A 24,767-nucleotide genomic window follows, 5' to 3' on the forward strand; every position below is an offset into this window, starting at 1 on the left:
CTGACGTTTGGCAACTCGAACATTCAACTCCCTCCACATATTTTCTATGGGATTAAGGTCTGGAGACTGGCTAGGCCACTCCAGGACCTTAATGTGCTTCTTCTTGAGCCACTCCTTTGTTGCCTTGGCCGTGTGTTTTGGGTCATTGTCATGCTGGAATACCCATCCACAACCCATTTCAATGCCCTGGCTGAGGGAAGGAGGTTCTCACCCAAGATTTGACGGTACATGGCCCCGTCCATCGTCCCTTTGATGCGGTGAAGTTGTCCTGTCCCCTTAGCAGAAAAACACCCCCAAAGCATAATGTTTCCACCTCCATGTTTGATGGTGGGGATGGTGTTCTTGGGGTCATAGGCAGCATTGCTCCTCCTCCAAACACGGCGAGTTGAGTTGATGCCAAAGAGCTCGATTTTGGTCTCATCTGACCACAACACTTTCACCCAGTTCTCCTCTGAATCATTCAGATGTTCATTGGCAAACTTCAGACGGCCCTGTATATGTGCTTTCTTGAGCAGGGGGACCTTGCGGGCGCTGCAGGATTTCAGTCCTTCACGGCGTAGTGTGTTACCAATTGTTTTCTTGGTGACTATGGTCTCAGCTGCCTTGAGATCATTGACAAGATCCTCCCGTGTAGTTCTGGGCTGATTCTTCACCGTTCTCATGATCATTGCAACTCCACGAGGTGAGATCTTGCATGGAGCCCCAGGCCGAGGGAGATTGACAGTTATTTTGTGTTTCTTCCATTTGGGAATAATCGCACCAACTGTTGTCACCTTCTCACCAAGCTGCTTGGCGATGGTCTTGTAGCCCATTCCAGCCTTGTGTAGGTCTACAATCTTGTCCCTGACATCCCTGGAGAGCTCTTTGGTCTTGGCCATGGTGGAGAGTTTGGAATCTGATTGATTGCTTCTGTGGACAGGTGTCTTTTATACAGGTAACAAGCTGAGATTAGGAGCACTCCCTTTAAGAGTGTGCTCCCAATCTCAGCTCGTTACCTGTATAAAAGACACCTGGGAGCCAGAAATCTTTCTGATTGAGAGGGGGTCAAATACTTATTTCCCTCATTAAAATGCAAATCAATTTATAACATTTTTGAAATGCGTTTTTCTGGATTTTTTTGTTGTTATTCTGTCTCTCACTGTTCATATAAACCTACCATTACAATTAAAGACTGATCATTTCTTTGTCAGTGGGCAAACGTACAAAATCAGCAGGGGATCAAATACTTTTTTCCCTCACTGTAGCTGTGACGGCTAGCTTGTAACTCGTTAATTCATTGGCTTTGGCTACTTTATGTGTTCTTGTCTGAACTGAATCAAGCTTCGTTGTTCTTTCACTCACATCTGAAACTAATAATGGGTCTGGAGAAACCAGAGTCCTCCGTCTCTGGAGAAAAATGGATGGATATACATGTAAACCTGGTAAAAGAATGGTTTCATTGAAAAGTTTATGAATACTGTACAACATATCTGTATTCAAGGAGAAGGGTTTCGAGATGTCATTGATCAAGCGTTATGTATTTTTATATTGTGTGAATTATTTTTTATCTTCTATAATCCTAAATATAAGGCTTTTGACTGTTATGAAGCTTGCCGACAGGTTTGAATGTTATTGACAGGTCTCACTGTTTGAATCCTGACACCCATGTCATAACACACTGACTTTAGGGCAAGAAGGGTTTGGAGGGCTGTCATTTCTCTGTGTAAGAGAAGATGGTTACACTTAACTTAAAGTGGTCCTGTGTAACACTAACACCACTTTACATACAGAGTTAAATTATATGTGCCACTTTTATGCCATAAGCTGCTATAGACTTCCTCTTGTATTGACGATGCCATTGTAACTGTATAACTGGAGATGCTCATATCTTATAACCACAACCACAAGCATTGCTTCTTTGTTTTGTTTCTTCATAAAACAAATGTTATAAAGTTCCTCTTCTGTGCTTTGGTGTTCTCTCCTCACACAACCACAGATCCCACCCCTCTCTCCTCGACAGCTATCCGATTGGTGGCAGGTTTAAGAGACGCTCTGTTTGGCCAATCAGGGTGTAGCATAGTAATAAAAACCTGCCACACATTTAGGAAAACTCTCAGACCACTCAACATCAATAATAAAGCTCTTTATTGGGACATTCATTCGACAAAAGTGGAACAAAATAAATATGTAACATCGCTTTATCCCAAAGAACATACTATGTGAGCATGACCTCTGCCCTTTGACCTCAGCCCTGGCAGGTGGAGAGGATCGTGACCTTCTGTCTCATGTCAGCCAGGAGGTCCAGCAGTTTGGTTTCCAGTCCGTTCAGCCTCTGGGACGTTAGTAGGACCTCACCCTGTAGACTATGCAGAGAGTCTGCTTTACCTAGACAGAGAGAGAGGGAGAGGAGAGCAGGAGAAGGGACAGAGGGAGATAGGGTAGAGAGGGGAATGTTTGATTCATTGATACTCATCATCACATCATTTCAGATTTCACATCAGCATTCAGTGTCTTTTTCAATGTGCCACAGATGCGCACGTATATTATATATATATATATATATACACTACCAGTCAAAGTTTGGACACACCTACTCATTCAAGGGTTTTTCTTTATTTTTACTATTTTTTACATTGTAGAATAATATTGAAAACATAAAAACTATGAAATAACACATATGTAATCATGTAGTAACCAAAAAAGTGTTAAACAAATCAACGTATATTTTATATTTGAGATTCTTCATATAGCCACCCTTTGCCTTGATGACAGCTTTGCACACTCTTGGCATTCTCTCAGCCAGCTTCATGAGGTAGTCACCTGGAATGCATTTCAATTAACAGGTTTGCCTTCTTAAAAGTTAATTTGTGGAATTTCTTTCCTTCTTAATGCGTTTGAGCCAATCAGTTGTGTTTTGACAAGGTATACAGAAGATAGCCCTATTTTGTAAAATACCAAGTCCATATTATGGCAAGAACAGCTCAAATAAGCAAAGAGAAACGACAGTCCATCATTACTTTAAGACATGAAGGTCAGTCAATCCTGAACATTTCAAGAACTTTGAAAGTTTCTTCAAGTGCAGTCGCAAAAACCATCAAGCGCTATGATGAAACTGGTTCTCATGAGGCCCGCCACAGGAATGGAAGACCCAGAGTTACCTCTGCTGCAGAGGATAAGTTCATTAGAGTTACCAGCCTCAGAAATTGCAGCCCAAATAAATGCTTCACAGAGTTCAAGTCACAGACACATCTCAACATCAACTGTTCAGAGGGGACTGTGTGAATCAGGCCTTAATGGTTGAATTGCTGCAAAGAAACCACTACTAAAGGACACCAATGAGAAGAAGAGACCTGCTTGGGCCAAGAAACACGAGCAATGGACATTAGACCAGTGGAAATGTGTCCCTTGGTCTGGAGTCCAAATTTGAGATTTTTGGTTCCAACCGCCGTGTCTTTGTGAGACGCGGTGTGGGTGAACGGATGATCTCCGCATGTAGAATTCCCACCGTAAAGCACGGAGGAGGAGGTGTTATGGTGAGGGGGTGCTTTGCTGGTGATACTGTCTGTGATTTATTTAGAATTCAAGGCACACTTAACCAGCATGGCTACCACAGCATTCTGCAGAGATACGCCATCCCATCAACAGGACAATGACCTAACACACCTCCAGGCTGTGTAAGGGCTATTTTACCAAGAAGGAGAGTGATGGAGTGCTGCATCAGATGACCTGGCCTCCACAATCCCCCGACCTCAACCCAATTGAAATGGTTTGGGATGAGTCGGATGGCAGAGTGAAAGAAAAGCAGCCAACAAGTGCACAGCATATGTGGGAACTCCTTCAAGACTGTTGGAAAAGCATTCCAGGTGAAGCTGGTTGAGAGAATGCCAAGAGTGTGCAAAGCTGTCATCAAGGCAAAGGGTAGCTATTTGAAGAATCTCAAATATAAAATATATTTGGATTTGTTTAACACTTTTTTGGTTACTACATGATTCCATATGTGTTATTTCATAGTGTTGATGTCTTCACTATTATTCTACAATGTAGAAAATAGTAAAAATAAAGAAAAACCCTTGAATGAGTAGGTGTGTCCAAACTTTTGACTGGTACTGTATGTTTATATGTATGTTGGCAGATGTGCGTGTCTCCTCGCTATTCCCCATCCGTACCTGCTAGTGCCTTTATCATGTCTCCAGTGTCCTGGGCCAGAGAACCAGCCTCCTCCTGCAGCTTCTGGAGACGCTCCCCTGCTCTCCCTGTCCCATCGCCACGCCCACTGGTCCTCTCTGCAGCACGCAGCTTCTCCAGCTGCTTCTCCAGGGATGCCAGCTCCTACAAACACATAGGCAAAGAGACAGGCCATGAGTTGAGCACACACTTACATACAGAGACGGACATACACGAGCAAACACACATACACACACACACAAACTACTCTCACCTTGGCCGCAGCGTCTGCCTCCCTCTTAGCTTTATCAGCGTCTTCTGTTGCATTCTGGGCCAGCATATCTCCAGAGCGCACCAGAGCCCAGAGCCCCTCCAGCTGAGGCTTCATCCCCTCAGCCAGGGCAGACACCTCCCCTAGAGCCTTCACCGCTGGAGACAACTGGGCCTTGGTCTGGAGGGAGTCGAAATAGGGATGTTATTGGGGGGATGGAGAGAGGAGGATGGAGAGAGGAGGGATCAAACTGAGAGGAATAATACAGTAAGAAGCTGTGAGGGATATGGAAAATGGAAGCAATTGAATCAATATAGGTGTCAGACTAGTTTGGAAGCGTAATTGTATTTATTTGAGTACATTAGCTCAATGGACCTATGGATCTCCCTCTCTCACCTGTGTGAGGTTGCTGCTGATGTCATCAACTATGTCCAGGCTGTCCTGCACTTTGTCCTCCAGGCCAGAGAGGGAGCCCTCCACGGTGGTGAAGCCCTCCAACAGCCCGTCAACATCAGCCTTCACACCCAGCGCAGCATCCCTGTCACACAGCACACAACAACGTTATAGCAATGTTACAGCAACCTTACTACAACATTCACAGCAGTCACAACAATGTTAAAGTGACCTCAGAAACCACACATAATTGGCATCAATGTTATTCATTACAACAACATTTTTACATTTTTTTTTAAAAAAGTCATTTAGCAGACGCTCTTATCCAGAGCGACTTACAGTTAGTGAATACTTATTCTATTATTTTATACTGGCCCCCCATGGGAATCGAACCCACAACCCTGGCGTTGCAAACGCCATGCTCTATCAACTGAGCTACATCCCTGCCGGCCATTCCCTCCCCTACCCTGGACGACGCTGGGCCAATTGTGCGCCGCCCATGAGTGTCCCGGTCAAAGCCGGCTGCGACAGAGCCTGGATTCGAACCAGGATCTCTAGTGGCACAGTTAGCACTAGTCATACTTTACTAGTCATACTTTACTTAAATGCATAGCCGCGGAAGATGTTTGGGGGTGCTGCTTTTTTTTTTACCGCGCTACAGATGGCTATATCGGTCCGCTAATACAGGACTAGTAAAAGCCCAGTGCACAAGTTTGTGTGTATGTATTGATATGTAGGCTACGTGTGCCTTTTTTAAATTGATGTAGCTCTGTCCTTGAGCTGTTCTTGTCTATTAATGTTCTGTATTATGTAATGTTTCATGTTTTGTGTGAACCCCAGGAAGAGTAGCTGCTGCTTTCGCAACAGCTAATGGGGATCCTAATAAAATACCAAATACCACTATTTTTTGCAGCACCCTCAGCACCCCTACTTCCTGTGGCTAAGCTTAAATGTCTACAATACATAAACCTGTCTTAAGACTGACAAAAGGTGTTATACCTGGCGTCCTGGGCCTCCTGTAGCAGGCGTCGGGCGGTGTCGAGCTGTGGTCCAGCCTGGTCCAGGACTGCAGTGCTGTCTGGGAGTCCTGCCGCCAGGTCTCTGATCTCCTTGAGCTTCCTCTTCAGAGTAGCCAGACTGACAGGCAGCTTGGCGTTCAGGATCCACTCACTCACCGTACTGATGAGTGTCAGGTCTGATGACGGGTCTGGAGAGAGGGAGGGAGGGAGGGAGGGAGGATATAGAGGGGAAGATGGAGGAGGAGAGAGAATGGAAGATAGGTGGGGGAGAGGGAGGAAGAGAGGAGGGGAATGTCATTGAACTACACACTCCCAAAAATTCTATACTACTACTTGAATACTTTTATTAAGAGTAAAAAAGTAAGTGGTTATTGAAGGTACTGGAACATAACTGTCAATGTCTCACCTGACAGGAAGTCCTTCAGCTCTTTAACAAAGTCTCTTGTCTCCTGCAGATCTGCATCCAGGTCATCCCTGGCCTGCCTCATCTGATTGGCCAGATCGTCCGTGGACTGTCTGACCTGATTGGCTGTGTCCTGTGTTTCCTGGATCTGTGAATTGAACGGAGAAAGGAACAAAGCATTGAACGCCACATGATGAAACTAACCACTTAAATAACTAGTCATCTCCTTCATGTAAGTATTAAAACACAGCAATAAACGGTTAGAAACATACAGTAAACAAACAAAGTGTTAGCTCCTACCCGTGCAGCGGCCTGTGTGATCTTCCCATTGAGCTGCTTCAGTCTGTCTTTCACCTCCTCAGCATCACTCACAGCCCGGGTCCCCAGAGGCAGAGCCCCGACGCAACGCTCCCCACGGCCACAGGGTGGCGCCCCCTCCGCAGGGCACAGCTCACCATCACACTGAGCAGGGGTACAGGGGGCAAAGCGCACGCTTCCACACACCTGAGAGACAGGGAATACAAATACACATTCATGTTAAGGTGGAGGTAGGGTTAGGGCTCGGGTTAGGGCTAGGGTTAGGGTTAGGGTTAGGGCTAGGGTTAAGGGCTAGGGTTACCTGCTTGGCAGTGGGTGTGAGGTCAGGTTTGGTGTTCAGCTGCTGGTTTAGTTTCTCCAGGTCTATGGTGTTGGCTGGTTGGACCTGGTTCTGGAGGTCAAGGGCGTCTTCTCTGACCGCTGTTGACCGCTCTACAGTCTTCCCACTAGCATCAACATTCTTGGCCGAGTCAGTTGACTCGTCATAGGCATTCTTTATGGAAGAGAAGGCCCCTGAGAGAGAACCAACCAAGACAAACAGGTGTGATAGCAGCCATAAGTTAGCTCAAACCAAAACAGACTGGCATCAAGGCTTTGGTTCTGATTTTGATTGTGGATTCTAAATTCCACACTCTAAATTCTGAACCTTGTTTTTGCTACTCGACACACAGATGGTGCTCCTAGCTCTGTTGTGTCTCTCTCACCTGCATAGTTGGAGTTGACAGAGTTCCTGAGAGCATCTCTCTTGGTGTTGTACACCAGACCCAGGCCGTCCAGTAGAGCCTGGAGTTCGTCCAGCTGTGAGCCAAGCTCAGGGGCTCGGCCTTGGGGTGACAGATCTCCATCCACCTGATCCAACTGGTCCCTGGAGGATTACATTGGAGATGAGAGACAGTGAGCTGGGTAATAAAGGACTGTAGCCTACAGGAATAGAGGTGTTTAAATGTATACACTGAAACTATGTAATTTTGAAAGCAAAGTTTCGCAGTTTATGGAATCTGATGCCCACTTCTATTTAGACATTCTAAGTTTGCCGGGACATATGAACATCCCCCACCTTAGCCTGCGGAGCTGAGAGAGGGCGTCATTGACTTGTCTGGCAGAGGGAGGTGGCATTGGGAGAGAGTCTCGTATCTGGGTGAGAGTGGCCTCCAGGGTTCTGATGCGGGGACCCAGACCGGTAGGCAACGAGCCCCCAGGAAGAGAGGGAATCCTGGAGAAGAGTCTCTCCAGGCCCAGGGTAAGGTTCTGGATGTTCATGTCCAGAGAGAAAAAGCAGGAGGGGCAGACCTCACAGTCAGGGAAGGAGTCACAGTGGCCACGGGTACAGGCATCGCAACGGGCACCTGTGACACCCAGCTGGCACTGGCAGGCCCCCGTACGCTTATCACAGCCTCCTGGCACTGTGCCACCAGCAGCACACTGACACGCTACAGAGAAAGGGAGAGAGGGAGGAGATGGAGAGAGAGAGGGAAGAGAAAATGTTTGTTACTTAGTCTGCCCATTGGATTGAATTGTCAAAAGCTTTGAACAAAGCATATTATAGAGCCTTTGAACGTTTCTGTGACAGAACACGACAGGGCACTTACATCTGCAGCCAATGAGTGGGTCTCCGTAGGTGTTGTCAGGGCATTCTGTACAGGTACGACCTCCAAACCCTGACCTGCACTGACACTGACCCGTACTCTGGTCACAGGTGTCACCATGGGAGTTGGTGGGGTCACAGCGACAGGGCTCACAACCACGGGGGGAGGATGGATTCCAGTAACCATGGGAACATTGGTCACAGGTCAGCCCCTGGAGGTGGGGTCGGCAAGGACACTGACCACTCACAGGGTCACACACACTGGACACGGAGCCCTCTTTACTGCACCGGCACTCTGGAGAGAGACAGACACAGAGTCAGATGGGGATAGACCTACACACATACACTGGCCAACACCACAGTATGGTCAATACAGTTGTAAGTAATCATAGTGAGAGTTTATGAATTGCCGGTTCAGGGTCAAGAGTGAAAGGTGACTCACTGTTGCAGCCCAGAGGGTTGGAGGCGGTCAGACCGTAGTATCCCATCTTGCAGCGGTCACAGCGCGATCCATCAACATTGGCCTTACAGCGACAGGACCCTGTGACGTCATCACACTGATCCCCATTCTCCACCCCCTCAGCACTGCAATGACAGCCTGTACAAAACACAGGAAACAAAACAGAAACACAACAATAATCAAACACAGCATATTGTAACACTGTGACGTAATGTGGTGGTGGTGATTAAACCTATAGTAGGAGAGAAAGAGGATTAAAGGCAGTAGTATTTTATTAATACATATTAAACCACGGTTTTACAATCACTCACATATGCAGGCATCAGGCCGGTCCATGCTGCTCCGGTGGTTGGGTTGGTATCCAGGGGCACAGCGGTCACACTTGGGCCCGGTCGTGTGGTGCAGACAGCTCTCACACACCCCCCCACTCCTCCGTCCGCTCGACTCATACACAGCTGGGTCGAAACGGCACCGCTGGGCGTGGTTGTTACACTCACAACCTACAGGGGGCAGCACCACGGGAAATAATCAACACACACATATATGACTGTATATGTTCAGTCAACTCACACACACCTGTACTGAGGGTGTTCAGTCTTCATGGAGTTATTACTTATAGTTGCTGGTTGTGCGATACTTTAGCAAAGTCATCCTATTTCTCCACACTTGTACCAAAAATATGTAGTCAGCGTATTAAGACATTAGTGGTTGCGTACGTTTGCAGGTATGTGTATGTCCCTCCTCTGCAGGTCTCCAGGGCAGGTCGTTGTAGAGATCTGCACAGCGCTCACAGTTTGTACCTGCTGTGTTGTGCTGGCATTCACACTGAGCACTGACCTGCAACACATACACAGAGCTATAAACACACAAAAGACCCATTCACTTGTACTGTAACTGTAACCCCGCGTGTTTAACAATATGTACCTGTGTGTTAGGTAGCTGGTTAGTATCCGGCAGACAGTGGTTGGCATGGCCGTGGCAGAGGCAGGTGCCCATCACTCTCATCTCTCTGAGGGCGTAGAACAGAGAGGGAGCGCGGCCCGGCAGGCGGGGCACAGCACCCAGCTTAGTCAGCATCACCCGCAGGCCTGTCAATCCTGACACCTCTGTGGACAGAGAGAGCTGTCAATCACTGGGCAAAGAACCTCATTGGATCAGGATTGTGTCAATCAAGAAAGTTGTAAGTGCTTTTGGAGGAGAGCACCTGCTAAATGGCTTAAATGTAGTGTGTAAAGATTGTAATATACTGTAAGTACTCTTATTGGACATGTAGGTATATTGTCCATAGTAACAGTTGGGGAGCATTATGGATGGGTAAGCATCTTACCTTGAATCTTCCTCCCATTGGGGATGCTGATGGTAGAGAACTGACGCAAGGGGCTGAATTGAATCTGTGTAATACAATGAGCAAAATCAAAAAGAGGACAGCAAACCACTTATTCATGGTACAGACACACAAAATAACACAAAATATCATGGGAATTTTCTCAATTTTCCAACGTTGTGTCCCCCTCCCTTACAATCTGGTCCTGGTAGGGGTTAGTGGTGGCGGGGGGCAGAGTGTAGCAATAGGTCTGGTCCAGGGAACGTGGCATAGTCATGGCAATGCCAGGGAAGGCCGAGCTGCAGTCTGAGGCCATGTAGAGAGCAGGTTGCCATGTTTTACCGTTATCCAGCGTCCTCTCCACCACCAGCGCACTGGGACGAGGACCCTGTGTAGAGGCAACCGGATAAACTGTCCATCAGATTCTACTGTACTTAAAAAGACAAATTGGCCCTTGCACATTGGACAAGCCCTGTCCATGCTGGTCTGGGGGCTGGGTCTTACCTTGAAGGTCAGAACGAGGGTGTCCAGCTGAAACAGGTTCTGTAGGTCCAACTGTAGGGTGACCGGACTCACGTCTAGAGAAACATAGGTTTTGTTTATTTTCTGGATCACAACAGGAAATAGTTTTAGGATGGATCTCAGCACTAAGATATGTGTTCTATAGCTTTGTATCCCCTCACCTTTCCTGGCCTGCCACCACCTGTTGGGTCCAGCAGTGGATAGAACATCCTGGATGGTGTGAGCCAACTGACTGGATGGGTTCCTGGAGTCACAGGGACAACACTTCATCCTCGACTGATGGGGAGAGGAAAGAGAGAGAGCGGGAGAAAGAGAGAGGTAGGGAGAGAGAGAAAGAGAGGGAGAGAGAGAGGGGTAGGGAGCAAGAGAAGGAGGGAGGGAGAGGGAGAGTGTGAGGTAAGGAGAGAGAGAGAGGTATAGAGAGAGAGAGAGCGAGAGAGAGAGATCATTTTAATACTGCTTAGTATTATATTCTGTATTTGGCAACATTGTTTCAACTTGTAAGGTCATGCAAATAAAGCATGTTTGATTTTTAGAGCGTAGGGTAGATATAGAGGGTGTGTACTCTAGATATTTAAACACATGTAAACCAGACCAGATTAGTTTATCATTCATGTAGTCCATGGGCATTAAAGCTAAGCTCTGCCCTTTGTCTTGCATGTGCGTGTCCCCTGACCTCTTTGTAGTGATGGTGAGTCATTGGTCATTGGTCAGCACACATTCAAACAGCACGCCAGTCGTGGGAGGTTTCTGTGTCCTTACTTTGACAGGAAATGCTAGTTTACCAGACCAATCTGGACTGAGAGCAGGGTATCAGTTCCTCCTCCAACACCACCTAAAATCTCTCTCTCTCTTCTGTTTCTACCCTGGGCTAAAAGCGCCACATCAAGTCATAATAATACTTTTAGCAAACAAATGTATCTTTAATTTACAATCTGTAGAAACTATGAGAATAGAAAGGTACAGAACTTTTGTGAAACATCACAGCAAATATATGGCGAATAGAAATAACAAATGGATGGTGTTAAGAGATAGATAGGAGGGGTTGAGTGGAGCTGAAGGGTGGGATTAAAAACAACAAGATAACTAATGTAAAATATACTGTGTCTGTAAAATGTATATAGGTTCAGAACTTTTGTGAAACAGCACAGTAAAAAATATATGGCAAATTAGAAATCAAACTGGAAATCTTCAGAGATAGATGGGAGGGGTTGATGTTAGCTGAAGGATCGGATTAAAAACAAAACAAAAGATAACTATTGTAAAATACATTGTGTCCATAAAATGTATATAGTATGTATAAGCTGGAAGTAGAAGCCTAAGTGTTGTTGTCCATTAGTTTACTCCAATTAGGGGAGGGGTTGTAGGGTTAGAATTGTTTTAACAAAAAACAAAAGCGCCACATCATTCAGCAGGTCAGGATTTGTGTCACTGTGGTAGCGGTGTGGTAGTGGCTGTGGTAGCGGTGTGGTAGTGGCTGTGGTAGCGGTGTGGTAGTGGCTGTGGTAGCGGTGTGGTAGTGGCTGTGGTAGCGGTGTGGTAGTGGCTGTGGTAGCGGTGTGGTAGTGGCTGTGGTAGCGGTGTGGTAGTGGCTGTGGTAGCGGTGTGGTAGTGGCTGTGGTAGCGGTGTGGTAGTGGCTGTGGTAGCGGTGTGGTAGTGGCTGTGGTAGCGGTGTGGTAGTGGCTGTGGTAGCGGTGTGGTAGTGGCTGTGGTAGCGGTGTGGTAGTGGCTGTGGTAGCGGTGTGGTAGTGGCAGTCAATAGAACACTAATGGGAAGGCTCTTGTGTAGCACTAGTGGTGTTTCCCAGCCCTGGGTTTGGTACGTGTATTTTGTGACCCAAGATCACTTGGTCCACACACACGCACACGCACACGCACACACGCACACGCACACGCACACGCACGCATAGACACACACACATCCTTCACTGACCTTAAATCCTCCACATCACCGGTCTTACTGCTCTCACTACCTCCAAACCCGGTTCCATTGATCAATCAATCACATTTTATTTGTTCAGCACTTTCTACAATATTCTTCAAAAAATTCCACTCAGCTCCACCTAGCCATGTTTGGAGTTGGAGCTTGACCAGTCCCCTCACCTCCAACCGGGCTGTGTTCACTCTAACCTGTGCCCCTTCCCTGACCTTAAACCTCCTTCTACCACCCCTCACAATACAAAAAAAACTCTTTTTTTTGTACAAATATAGAACAGCAACTCCTCCCCCTCTCCACTACAACCATAACCTCCAACCCTACTACATATACCTCCAATTGTCCTCTCCTCCAACCCTACTACATATACCTCCAATTGTCCTCTCCTCCAACCCTACTACATATACCTCCAATTGTCCTCTCCTCCAACCCCCTTGTGTCCACTCCCCTTCACCTCCACCTCAGCTTGCCCTGGCCGGAGCGGGTTGAGGCTGGGTCTGGAGCAGTGAGAGCCTGAATTGTGAGAGATTCCATTGAGGCCATGGACTTGTTCCACACTGGGGGAAAGGTCTCTCTGCGCTGGATGTTTCAACACCAGCTGTGGCTACTGTCCATCTGTCCAGCTTGCTCTCTCTCTTTTTTTAATAAAAAAAATGTCCCCTCTCTCTCTCTCTCTCTCTCTCTCTATATATATATATATATATATATATATATATATATATATATATATATATTGCTTCCTATCTCTTGTTTGCTTGCTTACTGTCTTCCTCCATACGACGATTTTAAAAGTCAACAGGCAAGTTGACAATCAGATTTCGTCAAACAAACTAAAATCTACACAGTGCACACACATATGCACACACATGTCCACACACATGCACCCACACACACAAACGCAAACATTTACTGCAGATTCAGTGTATTAATACATTGTTAATACAATGTTATATAAAGACAGAATTATGTCCACTAATGTGTGAACTATTGCCAGTGTTGTATAACAACTTTATATTGTAACGTCATTGGGTGGTAATGATGTAATAATATTATTCATGTATTTTGGTCAAGTCAATGTGAATTGTACCATAACCAATGGCGTGGTAAAGAAGGATATATATATTCTACTGTACTGCATGGAGAGATAAATGCATGCAGTGTCCATCAACCCTGACTCAGTGTATACCCATGGCAAGGTTCAACATATGTATCCCATGCAAAAACTAAATCCGCAATCAAACCAACAACTTTGGCTGTCAGAACCACAGTGATATCTAAATACATGTGCTGTGGCATCAGGCTTGACCCTGGTCTACCTGTGTGTCTATTTCTGGACCAGTAGTCAGTACTCACTGGGAGATTGACCCCGAGACAGATATGCTGACAGGACAGCACTGTTCATTGTTTGAGAGGCTCTCTTTGGTATTGAACAGCATTCTGCCGATTCATTAATTACAGAAACAACTTCCCAGTTAGACAGAACCCAACCAGCAGCATCAGATGGAAAAACATATTTTAATTAGCCTACTGTTATGTGAATTGTAAGTGGACATTGTCAACCTCTTCTTCATCCTAACAATCCCACATATTGGAGACTTCAGATGAAAATGCATGTAGCCTTCTAGCTTTATAGCTATCTGTATGATACAGTGTTTCAGTTAAGTATAGTCTGCATCAGACACCAGACCCTGCCTGGCCCTGGCCAGTGTCCAGCCAGTCAGTGCCCTTGGGCTGCAGGCTGCTAAGGACAATATGGAGAAACTCTGCCAGAACACTGGAATCTGACCAGAAGAGCTTAGTCTGCCAAAGTAACAGTCTGTATCAAAATGTGTGTGTATGTCCAGCTGGCCGGCTCTCTGGACCAGAGTACAGACACTCACGCCAAAGATGCATGGACCATGATACTGCTTGGAGATATTCCTGGGCCCTTATCCATAAAGCATCTCAGAAAATGTCCTAGGAATCCTGTTCAAACCTGTTTTAAGACCAAAAAAAACTCTCAGCTCAGAGTAGGTTTTAAGATGATGTTAAGACACTGCCCAGGAGTTAAATCTGAGCCAGGAGTTAAATCAACTCATAAAAGTTTATCTCTGCTGGTAATCACGACAGTTTGAGGTACCACAAAGAAAAGATAGTGACGACGCTCTGTAACATTGTTTCAAATGATGGGGAATAACCAATCGCGATGAGGCATGGCCTGCTGTGAACTCTATAGCACGCTTCAGACAACCACGGTGAATGTGACTGTACATCAAATGTTGCAATGGTAAACGTTTGATATCATTTTCACGATCACTTTGCCTACTTTTAATTATTGTCTAATATGTTGGCATGCATAATCCTTTTAAATAAATGAATCCTGATATTTTGAACAATGTGATATGCTTATCACATTGTACTGGTTGTTTAAAGAAGAATTTTGATAATATTAACATTATATCAACACACTCGTCACTCCCGTTCAACAACTCTAAATTGCACAGTAGGCATCAAGTCACTTGCCGATAATGTTGCATAAAATGTTTGAAGGGTCTATCATTAATCACCAAACACATATACCCTAGATGCTGTCAATTGCCCAACTCATAGGCATGCCCAATTTCTACATATTTTTTTAACAACGTGATATTGCGCTCAAATGGATTACTTTAAATAACATTATTTAGGTTAATTAAATAATCGAAAGAAAAATATATGATTATTTCCTACCCACTGGGCAAAAACTGGTTGAATCAACGTTGTTTCCACATAATTTCAACCCAAATAATATATGTGATGATGTTGAATAAACGTGGAAAACTGATAGGATTCACAAAAGGTAATCAATTTAAGGACATTTCGTATTTTTTTCACCAAACTTTGAAACGAAATCCAATGACATGGTGACATTTTCTGTTGATTTCACGTTGAATTCACGTTAGTTGACAATTCAACCAAATGTAAATCAAAACTAGACGTTGAACTGATGTCTGTGCCCAGTGGGTATGGGTTATAAGTATTTAGCCAGATATGTGAATTAGGCCTCATGTGAAATCATTGTCAAAAGTGCAAGAGATACTGTTACATGTAGGTCTAGATTATTCATGGATTGATCATTTAGAAATATCAAAACATTCTTTCAACTCCAAAGCAATTACTTGTCTATGGTGCAGGAACCACTGAGCCGCCTTTTTCTATAATCAAGACACCTGCTGGTAATTCTTAAAGTAACTGTCCAGTGTTTCCCGATTTCTATGAAATATGACTTATAATTAATTGCAATATGAGTGAAATACTTTTCTTTCATAAAAAAAAAAAAAATTAAGTAAATTAAAAAGCAGCTTTTGTGTGTTGGAATGGTGTGGGCATACCCCAACAACAGAATGGTGTGGGCATACCCCAACAACAGAATGGTGTGGGCATACCCCAACAACAGAATGGTGTGGGCATACCCCAACAACAGAATGGTGTGGGCGTATATCGGTCATTAAAAATATTAATGGGAGTAGATTGCTGATTGGCCGGCTCAGCCAATGAGCCAGCATTTTTTAAACAGTCTGTTTGAGATACAAGGTAAAACTTTTTTCTTTTTTTTTTTACTCTAATGTATGCTTTGGCTATAAATACGAGTATAAGGCCAGTCAACAAGAATATTTGGGAATGAGGGAGCGCTTTCCTTCAGTCAAATGACCTAATGGCCTCATAGGTGGAATACTATTAATATTTTTCATAATTACATCATTAATTAACATTCTTTAAAAAAATCCACAAAATATCAGATGTTTTGTTATAGTTCAGTCATCTGTGTGGTCCTCTGTAGCTCAGCTGGTAGAGCACAGGCGCTTGTAACGCCAAGGTAGTGGGTTCGATCCCCGGGACCACCCATACACAAAAATGTATGCACGCATGACTGTAAGTCGCTTTGGATAAAAGCGTCTGCTAAATGGCATATTATATTATTATTTATCTGTGATGTATATAAAGTGTAATATTGGGATGCAAACTCAAAATTGAATACATTGAGAGGCCAGTTGTCTTTAGTTGGTTTGGTCAGGGCGTGAGTATCTATGTTAGAATTTCTAGGTTTAGGTTCTAGGTTTTCTATTTCTATGTCTGGCCGGGTATGATTCCCAATCAGAGGTAGCTGTCGCTCATTGTCTCTGATTGGGGATCATACTTAGGTAGCCCATTGCCTACTGTGTATTGTGGGATCTTGTTCCTGTTAGGCTAGTATGTGTATAGCCTTTTGGACTTCACGTTACGTTGTTTCTTGTTTTGTTTGTATGTTTATTTGGGTGAATAAACATGTACGCTTTTCACACTGTACCTTGGTCCGACCCGTCTCTCAACATTCGTGACACATGGTACATGTGTCTTCTTTTTTTTAAATCACTCTGCCGTTTCCTTCGTTGCTAAAATCCTAATAGTTCGCCTAATTTCAGTTTATGTGACAAAACAAGCACTCAGAGTGTAGAGAATCATTGTACCATCTAAACCGCTGTGAAATATATTTTCAATAACCAAAAATATTATATTTTCAGCTGTTTGAAGCTGGTGTACAAAACCGAAAGTAAAAGACACAAAAACAAAACTTAAGAGCAGGAAGCATAGAAATGGTGCACATAAAACCGATTGTAATGATGTCATAGTATTGTGTGGACCAGGGAAGAGTTAGGGGATAATTGACTTGGTTCCACTGAGTCTACATTCCATTATGTCAAAGGAGATTACTGAGGTTGATATTAGAATAATTGATGGGACAGGATATACTGACTTGGGGTAAAGAGTAATAACATCAGAGAAAGGGAGTGCTCATAATGGTTGCCAGATGTATGTGAAAGGAAGGATAACCAAGAGTATAAAAGCTGTGAGATTTGTGTGTATGGGCAGTTCAACTGACAAAGGGCAGAGCTATGTCCGTTTGTTAGATGAACCCACGAGCTCGTGATCAAATAAATACTTGGTATAAAATCTCCACAGAATGTCTAAGTAAATTCTTGCATCCTCACTTCTCAATACTAGAAACTCATCATAACACCGATCTACCGCTTCTTAAACTTGCTTTCAATGAGAATGAATTTGGTAGGGTCGCCCAAATAGTTACATATTGCAGCTTTAACAGACTATACATTTTGAAAAGTGAGATTTTCACTGGACAGTTACTTGAACTGCTTAGGACAGCTCATGAGGTCTCCTAAATATCTGTCAACTAGGTGGGACGCTTATGACTAAAGAGGTTTCATGCATAGCTTTTATTTTTACCCGTAAGAGTAGGGGCAAAATGTCTCTATTCTGAGCACTTATGACCAATTTTCTACTCTGAGATGCTTTGTGACTACGGCCCCTGGCCTGGGCCATTCATGGTACCCTCCTTCTGGTACCCCTTTACTTGAACCTTGTATTATAAAGCTGTCTAAGCTATAGAATTATAATTCCATGGTGGGTGGACTGGTGGCAATATTGGATGCCCCATTTTGAATGTCTGAATATTTTATGCTCACTAGCTAGGTTTCCATCCAATTGGCAACATATTTTCATGTGAATATTCTAAAATCCGCATAAAGAAAATATGTGTATTTATTTTCCCACCAGTGGTGTGTTTCCACCAAACAGACTTGTTGTGGATAAAAATCAGTGCGTGACAGTGATGTAAAGTACTTAAGAAAAAATACTTTCATGTACTACTTACTACTACTTCAATAAGCATTTTGAATAATACTACTACATTTCAATAAGCATGCTTTCCACCTGGCTACCCCTACCCCGGCCACCAGCTCTGCACCCTCCGCTGCAACTTGCCCCCCCCCCCCCCCCCCCGCTTCTCCTTCACCCAAATTCAGATAGCTGATGTCCTGAAAGAGCTGCTAAATCTGGACCCCTACAATTCAGCTGGGCTAGACCCTGTCTTTCTAAAATTAGCCGCCGAAATTGTCGCAGCCCCTATTACTAGCCTGTTCAACCTCTCTTTCGTATCGTCTGAGATCCCCAGAGATTGGAAAGCTGCCGCGGTCATCCCCCTCTTCAAAGGGGGTGACACTCTAGATCTAAACTGTTACAGACCTATATCCATCCTGTCCTGCCTTTCGAAAGTATTTGAAAGCCAAGTTAACAAACAGATCACCGACCATTTAGAATCCCACCGTACCTTCTCCGCTATGCAATCTGGTTTCCGAGCTGGTCATGGGTGCACCTCAGCCACGCTCAAGGTCCTAAATGATATAATAACCGCGATCGATAAAAGACAGTACTGTGCAGCCGTCTTCATCAACCTGGCCAAGGCTTTTGACTCTGTCAATCACCGCATTCTTATTGGCAGACTAAATAGCCTTGGTTTCTGAAATGACTGCCTTGCCTGGTTCACCAACTACTTCTCAGATAGAGTTCAATGTGTCAAATCGGAGGGCCTGTTGTCTGGACCTCTGGCAGTCTCTATGGGGGTGCCACAGGGTTCAATTCTCGGGCTGACTCTATTCTCTGTGTATATCAATGATGTCGCTCTTGCTGCTGGTGACTCTCAGATCCACCTCTACGCAGACGACACCATTTTGTATACATCTGGCCCTTCATTGGACACTGTGTTAACAAACCTCCAAACGAGCTTCAATGTCATACAACACTCCTTCCGTGGCCTCCAACTGCTCTTAAACGCAAGTAAAACTAAATGCATGCTCTTCAATCGAACGCTGCTTGCACCCGCCCGCCCGACTAGAATCACTACTCTCGGCGGGTCTGACTTAGAATATGTGGACAACTACAAATACCTAGGTGTCTGGTAAACTCTCCTTCCAGACTCATATTAAGCATCTCCAATCTAAAGTTAAATCTAGAATCGGCTTCCTATTTCGCAACAAAGCCTCCTTCACTCATGCTGCTAAACATGCCCTCGTAAAACTGACTATCCTACCGATCCTTGACTTCGGCGATGTAATTTACAAAATAGCCTCCAACACTCTACTCAGCAAATTGGATGTAGTCTATCACAGTGCCATCCGTTTTGTCACCAAAGCCCCATATACTACCCACCATTGTGACCTGTACGCTCTCGTTGGCTGGCACTCACTACATATACTTTGCCAAACCCACTGGCTCCAGGTCATCTATAAATCACTTCTAGGCAAATCCCTGCCTTATCTTAGATCATTGGTCACCATAGCAACACCCACCCGTAGTATGCGTTCCAGCAGGTATATCTCACTAGTCATCCCCAAAGCCAACACCTCCTTTGGCCACCATTCCTTCCAGTTCTCTGCTGCAAATGACTGGAACGAACTGCAAACATCTCTGAAGCTGGAGACACTTATCTCCCTCACTAACTTTAAGGATCAGTTGTCAGAGCAGCTTACCGATCACTGCACCTGTATACAGCCCATCTGTAATTAGCCCACCCAACTACCTCATCCCCATATTGTTATTTACATTGTTATTTATTTTACTCATTTGCACCCCAGTATCTCTATTTGCACATCATCTTCTGCACATCTATCACTCCAGTGTTAATACTAAATTGTAATTATTTTGCACTATGGCCTATTTATTGCCTTACCTCCATAACTTACTACATTTGCACACACTGTATATATATTTTCTGTTGTGTTATTGACTGTACGTTTTGTTTATTCCATATGTAACTCTGTGTTGTTGTTGTTTTTATCGCACTGCTTTGCTGTATCTTGGCCAGGTCGCAGTTGTAAATGATAACTTGTTCTCAACTGGCTTACCTGGTTAAATAAAGGTGAAATAAATAAATAAATAATAAATAAAAAAAGATGGTTATTATATCAATATTTGAGCATAAAAGCGTTTCCACTGCATTTCTTACATAATTAATTTTACAGACACAAAAAGATCCCACCATGTCGAACAAACAAATTATCTGTTGGCATTTATCAAATTGAACCGAAACTTTCTGTTTCCATCACAGCTGTCATGATTTGTTTTTATATGGTATGACTGGCATAAAAACTGTGGATGGAAACGTGGTTTATATCTCTCAAATATTAGTACCTTTCCACATTTCTACACAGGGAACAATGCATCATTCTATAAAGAAAGGAAAAAACATAAACACATAAATATACCAAATGAGTATAAACCATGGTATGAAATTAGGTCACAGTGTGGAACCTGATATGGTTAGTAGGCTCGACCTGGTCTCGGAGCCAGGTATTGGCTAAAATCCCCTCCATCCCTGAGTAAAAGGGGATCAGCCTTTCTTATCACATCTCTGATTGGTTCATACCAAACCCTGATGGAAAATCGCTCTGAGCCATGTTGGCTTGTTGCTATTGGCAACTCTCTGGCAGCTGCCAGTGCCAAGGTCAGGTCAAGGGTAGAGGTGAGTGTTGTGCAAGAGAGAGGAGAGGTTAGACCCGTCTGGTTATTCAAACTTCGCCATCTCACTGTGCCAAACTAAATCCAACCATACCCTCCAGAATAGATCTGTCAACACTGAACAGGAAAGCCAAGGCTCCTATCCCCTTTCTCTATTTCTCCAATCCTTTCTTCTACCCCCTCTCTCTATCACTCTCTTCTATACCTCTTTCTCTTTCTCTCCTACCACTGCCTGGACACTGAGTGATAAAGCCCTGGCACACTGTACTGCTCAACTCTCCTTCTGGCTGACTCAGCTGATATGGCCATCTCGTCCATTTCTGCTGGGAAATCAATAAAGTATTTAATTCTAATTGACCATTAGATGGTTTAGCACAGCATGTCTTCCATCATCAAATGCAGTCAGTCCACCAAAGAGTTTGATACTGTACAAAGTGTACAAAGAGTATTGATCGACTGGCCGCAGGCCATGCAGGTGGCTACAGTAAACACACACACCTGACATAGATTGCATAAAACGAGCAAAGATTAATACACAGGGACTATGGACAATTTTTTTCATCTCCATTCTGGGACAATAAAGTTGATCTTATCTACTCTTATCTTCTTATATCACATTGTAGTACTATTACCTATGGAACTATCCAGCCTGCACACCAGGCGGTACAGTTACAGCATGTTTTACCACCTGTTCACCTCAACTCCAAGCATGACCCTGTAAACTCTGAGGACATGTAAGAAGGCACCCGGAGAGAAGGAGAGGAATCCAACACCACAGTGTCCTTCCTTGTCCTTACTAACAGCTTAGTAATAACGCTGTGGCCTTGAGTGGAATGCCAGTGGACATGCAACTCAGTTCCTCTTTAGTCAAAACATTTCACAATGTCTAGGTAACTCTTTTCAGATCACATCTTGCTAGTGTCCACACTGTCTCACCTGTACTGAGTGATACAGAGTGTGTCAGAGAGATAGTCAATCCACAACCACACCCTTCACACATGATTTAACACACACAGTCAGTCAGTTGCAGTACATCAACACTCCAGTCTAGACCAGTTTCTATGGCCTGGGGCACCTCTCCCCACACGCCCAACATTAAAAACATCTTTCATGTTTGTGTTGTGTAATCAACACATTCATCCAGTGAAACACGATCACTTTGAGTAAATATCAAAATGCAAAAGTGCTGGAGTTTCAAAAACTCAAGCCAGAACCCAAAACCAGCAGACAGCAAAAAAATATCTACAGTCTGGTGTGTGTGTATGTGTGGTGCGTGCACGTGTGTGTTCCTGCACAGACAGAGACAGGCTGGTATTTGTGAGTTCTGAGAGCAGAACCTGCCCTGCCCAGCAACACCAGCGGAAGGGTGTGGCTCAGATGAAAGACTCCACTGTCAATCAAACAGGCAGCACCACAAATGAAATCAGAAAGATTTTTATTCTCTGTTCTCCTTTCACTTGGTTTCAGCCCCTGGTTTGGCTTAAACACTGATGTTTGAAAGTTAATCAATCCCCTCAAAACAGTATATTTGATTTTCTGTCTTTCCTTTGAAATCAAATAAATAGTTCTCTAGCCAATGTTTTTCCAAATACTGTAGTTGCAACATCTGGCAGTGTGTGTCTCTGTCACCAGATCCAGACGTTTTCACAAAATACACCAACCAGTTCTCCCCTGACCCTCTATCCACCCTCTCCCTTTCCCCATCCCACCCCTTCACCCCCTCTCTGGTCTCCTACTGTGCATGGTCAGCACAGAGAGCATCATGCACAACCAAGCTGGACACACAGTGTGTGCATGAGTGTGTGTTCTTGCATTTCTGTCTGTCTGTCTTCTGTCTGTCTTTAAACATGCATGTTTGTCTGTCTGTCTGGCTGGCTCACTGTCGTGCCTAAAGTTATAGCTACTCTACAAACCTGAAATGTTGTTACACGTTAAACAACCCTGATGAACAACTCATAATAATTAAGAGCTACAAAACCTCCCATTGCCCTACTTTCCCCCCATCTCTTACAGTGCCGATGCATTAGTGTTAAAAGGGACTGCACTTGACAAAAACACCCTGGGTAGAATAACAGCCCATGCCTTCACTTGAAGGTTTACACACTTTTATGTATACACTATCAAAACTAGCAGCGTCGATGAGATTCACTTGTCTTTGTAATATAGGTGGTTCTTTGTGTCTTTCAGAACAGTAAGAGTAGGGTCTTACCTGTCCGAAGAGGGTGCAAAAGACCTCAGAGCCGGTGAGGCCGCAGGTGGAGGAGGCGTGGAGCTGACGGTCCCTACCCAGGAGCAGGTCTCCCATTGGGGGGTAACAGGCCCCCTGAGAACAGTCCCTCTGAGTCGCAGCCACTGCAGTCAGGGCTGGGGGAGGGGATCAATTCATCAATCAATGAATCAGTATCATCCCAGTTAGAAGTATGAACACAATTACATATTTCCTCATATCCTACACAAAACTATCACAACAATCTAGATGTTAAGACTAAAACGAACTACAAATCTAAATTTAAAAAAACAACTCATCGATCATTTTCAATTAGAAATCAATGAAATGTTAACACATACCTGCTAACTGGAATAAAATCCACATCTTTGTTTCCTACTATGAGAAATTCTTCAAAAGACAAAAAGACAAAAAGACAATAAACAATAAAGGTAACACAACAATATAAGAAATAAATTGGTTGACTAAATAATTGGAAGAAATTAACAACACAGGAAATGTATGAAGGCAAAATATGTTGAACTACATTGAAAAGAAAAGGTCCAATATCCAGTGAAAGTGAATTGTTAATCGATCCAGCTCAGTACTCACCAGTTGTAGGTGTATGTATGTAGACGCGCGTGTGTGTGTGCTGTTCAGAATCTCAGTCTGTCTAAATGTGTGTGTGGGTTCTTGGATGTGTCCTTATAAACACTGTCTCACCTGGCTACATGATACAGAGTGTGTCAGAAAGGTAACTGGCAGACACACCCTTCCCCTTTGCAACCACACCCTGCTGGGATGAATACAAACACACACACACACACATGCACACACACACACCTACACACACGCACACACACACATACAGTACTAACAACAACATATTTTTGAAAAGGGTGGACCTTCCAAAATGAACAGTGGGGGGATAAACTACAGAGAATAACATTATAAACAGTTCTCTGTAGCGATGTGGTAAAACATAGCTGTGGATGAGTGGTTGGGTTAGCAGCTTGTCTCAACAAGGAGAGTAGTCTAAGTATGCAGTGATTGTTTATGAAACATTGCGCAAAAACGTTTGTAAATGAACCCATTTTGAGTATTATTCTCTTTGTCATTCCCATCTAAATCAGTCTACACACACATACTAACACAAACACACACAGAAACACACACACATCTCTAAATGTTTATCCTGCAGGCAGTAAAACGGCTTGGCACAGCTATGTGGTAACCCTGGCATTCTGTGTGTTGGCGTGTGGCGGTGTGTGGATCATCACCTGTGTGTAATAAAACCTAGCCTCCGGGCTGCTGAATACATATTGTTTTTCTCCATAGCCACTGACTAACAGCCAGGACCAGGGTGTGTTCTCTGACTCACCTCTGTCTCACACACACACACACACACACACATTGCCAGACGGTTGTAGCCACACCTTATAGCTTCCACTTACCCCTTAGGCAGGATAAGGACTGGTAAGGTATCCGTGGCAACAACACTTTGGTATAATATTTTGGGAGAGGGAGGCTCTAAAAACTACTAGTACTCATCTCAAATGATTATGGCCTTCATATACTGCACCAAATGCCTCATCAGTGTGTGTGTATTACTGTGTATGTGAGCAAGGTTGAGGGATCAGGTGAGGGGGTGCACTGTCAAATTGGGTCCATTAACTACTAATCTGAAATAGCTGTGTGTACCCGCTAATTCTGAAATGATGAGTGTAAGTGAAGTGAGAAAAAACCCTTCACTCTCACCTCACATGCTTAACACTGGCCAAGAGTCCTCTTGTTTTCACCTCTCTGATTCCCAAAACTCACGTCATCTCTCTCAAATTTATATGGAATTATGTATGACTGGTCCAGTCAAAGTCAT

The 24,767-nt window shown here is 44.1% G+C and overlaps 1 protein-coding gene across 1 annotated transcript; it reads right to left on the minus strand.

Annotated features, from left to right (window-relative positions):
• Positions 1–2,107: 2,107 nt before the first annotated feature.
• On the minus strand, positions 2,108–23,639 carry lamb3 (laminin subunit beta 3). Its single transcript, XM_084167454.1, has 22 exons — positions 23,504–23,639; positions 23,254–23,302; positions 22,895–23,049; positions 10,600–10,714; positions 10,421–10,494; positions 10,113–10,304; positions 9,920–9,983; positions 9,517–9,698; positions 9,309–9,429; positions 8,904–9,092; positions 8,575–8,730; positions 8,137–8,427; positions 7,605–7,977; positions 7,252–7,412; positions 6,849–7,060; positions 6,530–6,733; positions 6,233–6,377; positions 5,807–6,014; positions 4,811–4,952; positions 4,418–4,594; positions 4,146–4,308; positions 2,108–2,364 (listed from the first exon to the last, which is right to left on the minus strand). Exons 2-22 carry the CDS (start codon positions 23,276–23,278, stop codon positions 2,225–2,227), a joined length of 3,489 nt encoding a protein of 1,162 aa, XP_084023580.1. The 5' UTR covers positions 23,279–23,302; positions 23,504–23,639; the 3' UTR covers positions 2,108–2,224.
• Between the last annotated feature and the right edge of the window lie 1,128 nt (positions 23,640–24,767).

The sequence above is a fragment of the Coregonus lavaretus genome (assembly GCF_964263955.1).
Source record: "Coregonus lavaretus genome assembly, chromosome: 8".
NCBI classification, from domain to species: Eukaryota; Metazoa; Chordata; class Actinopteri; order Salmoniformes; family Salmonidae; genus Coregonus; species Coregonus lavaretus.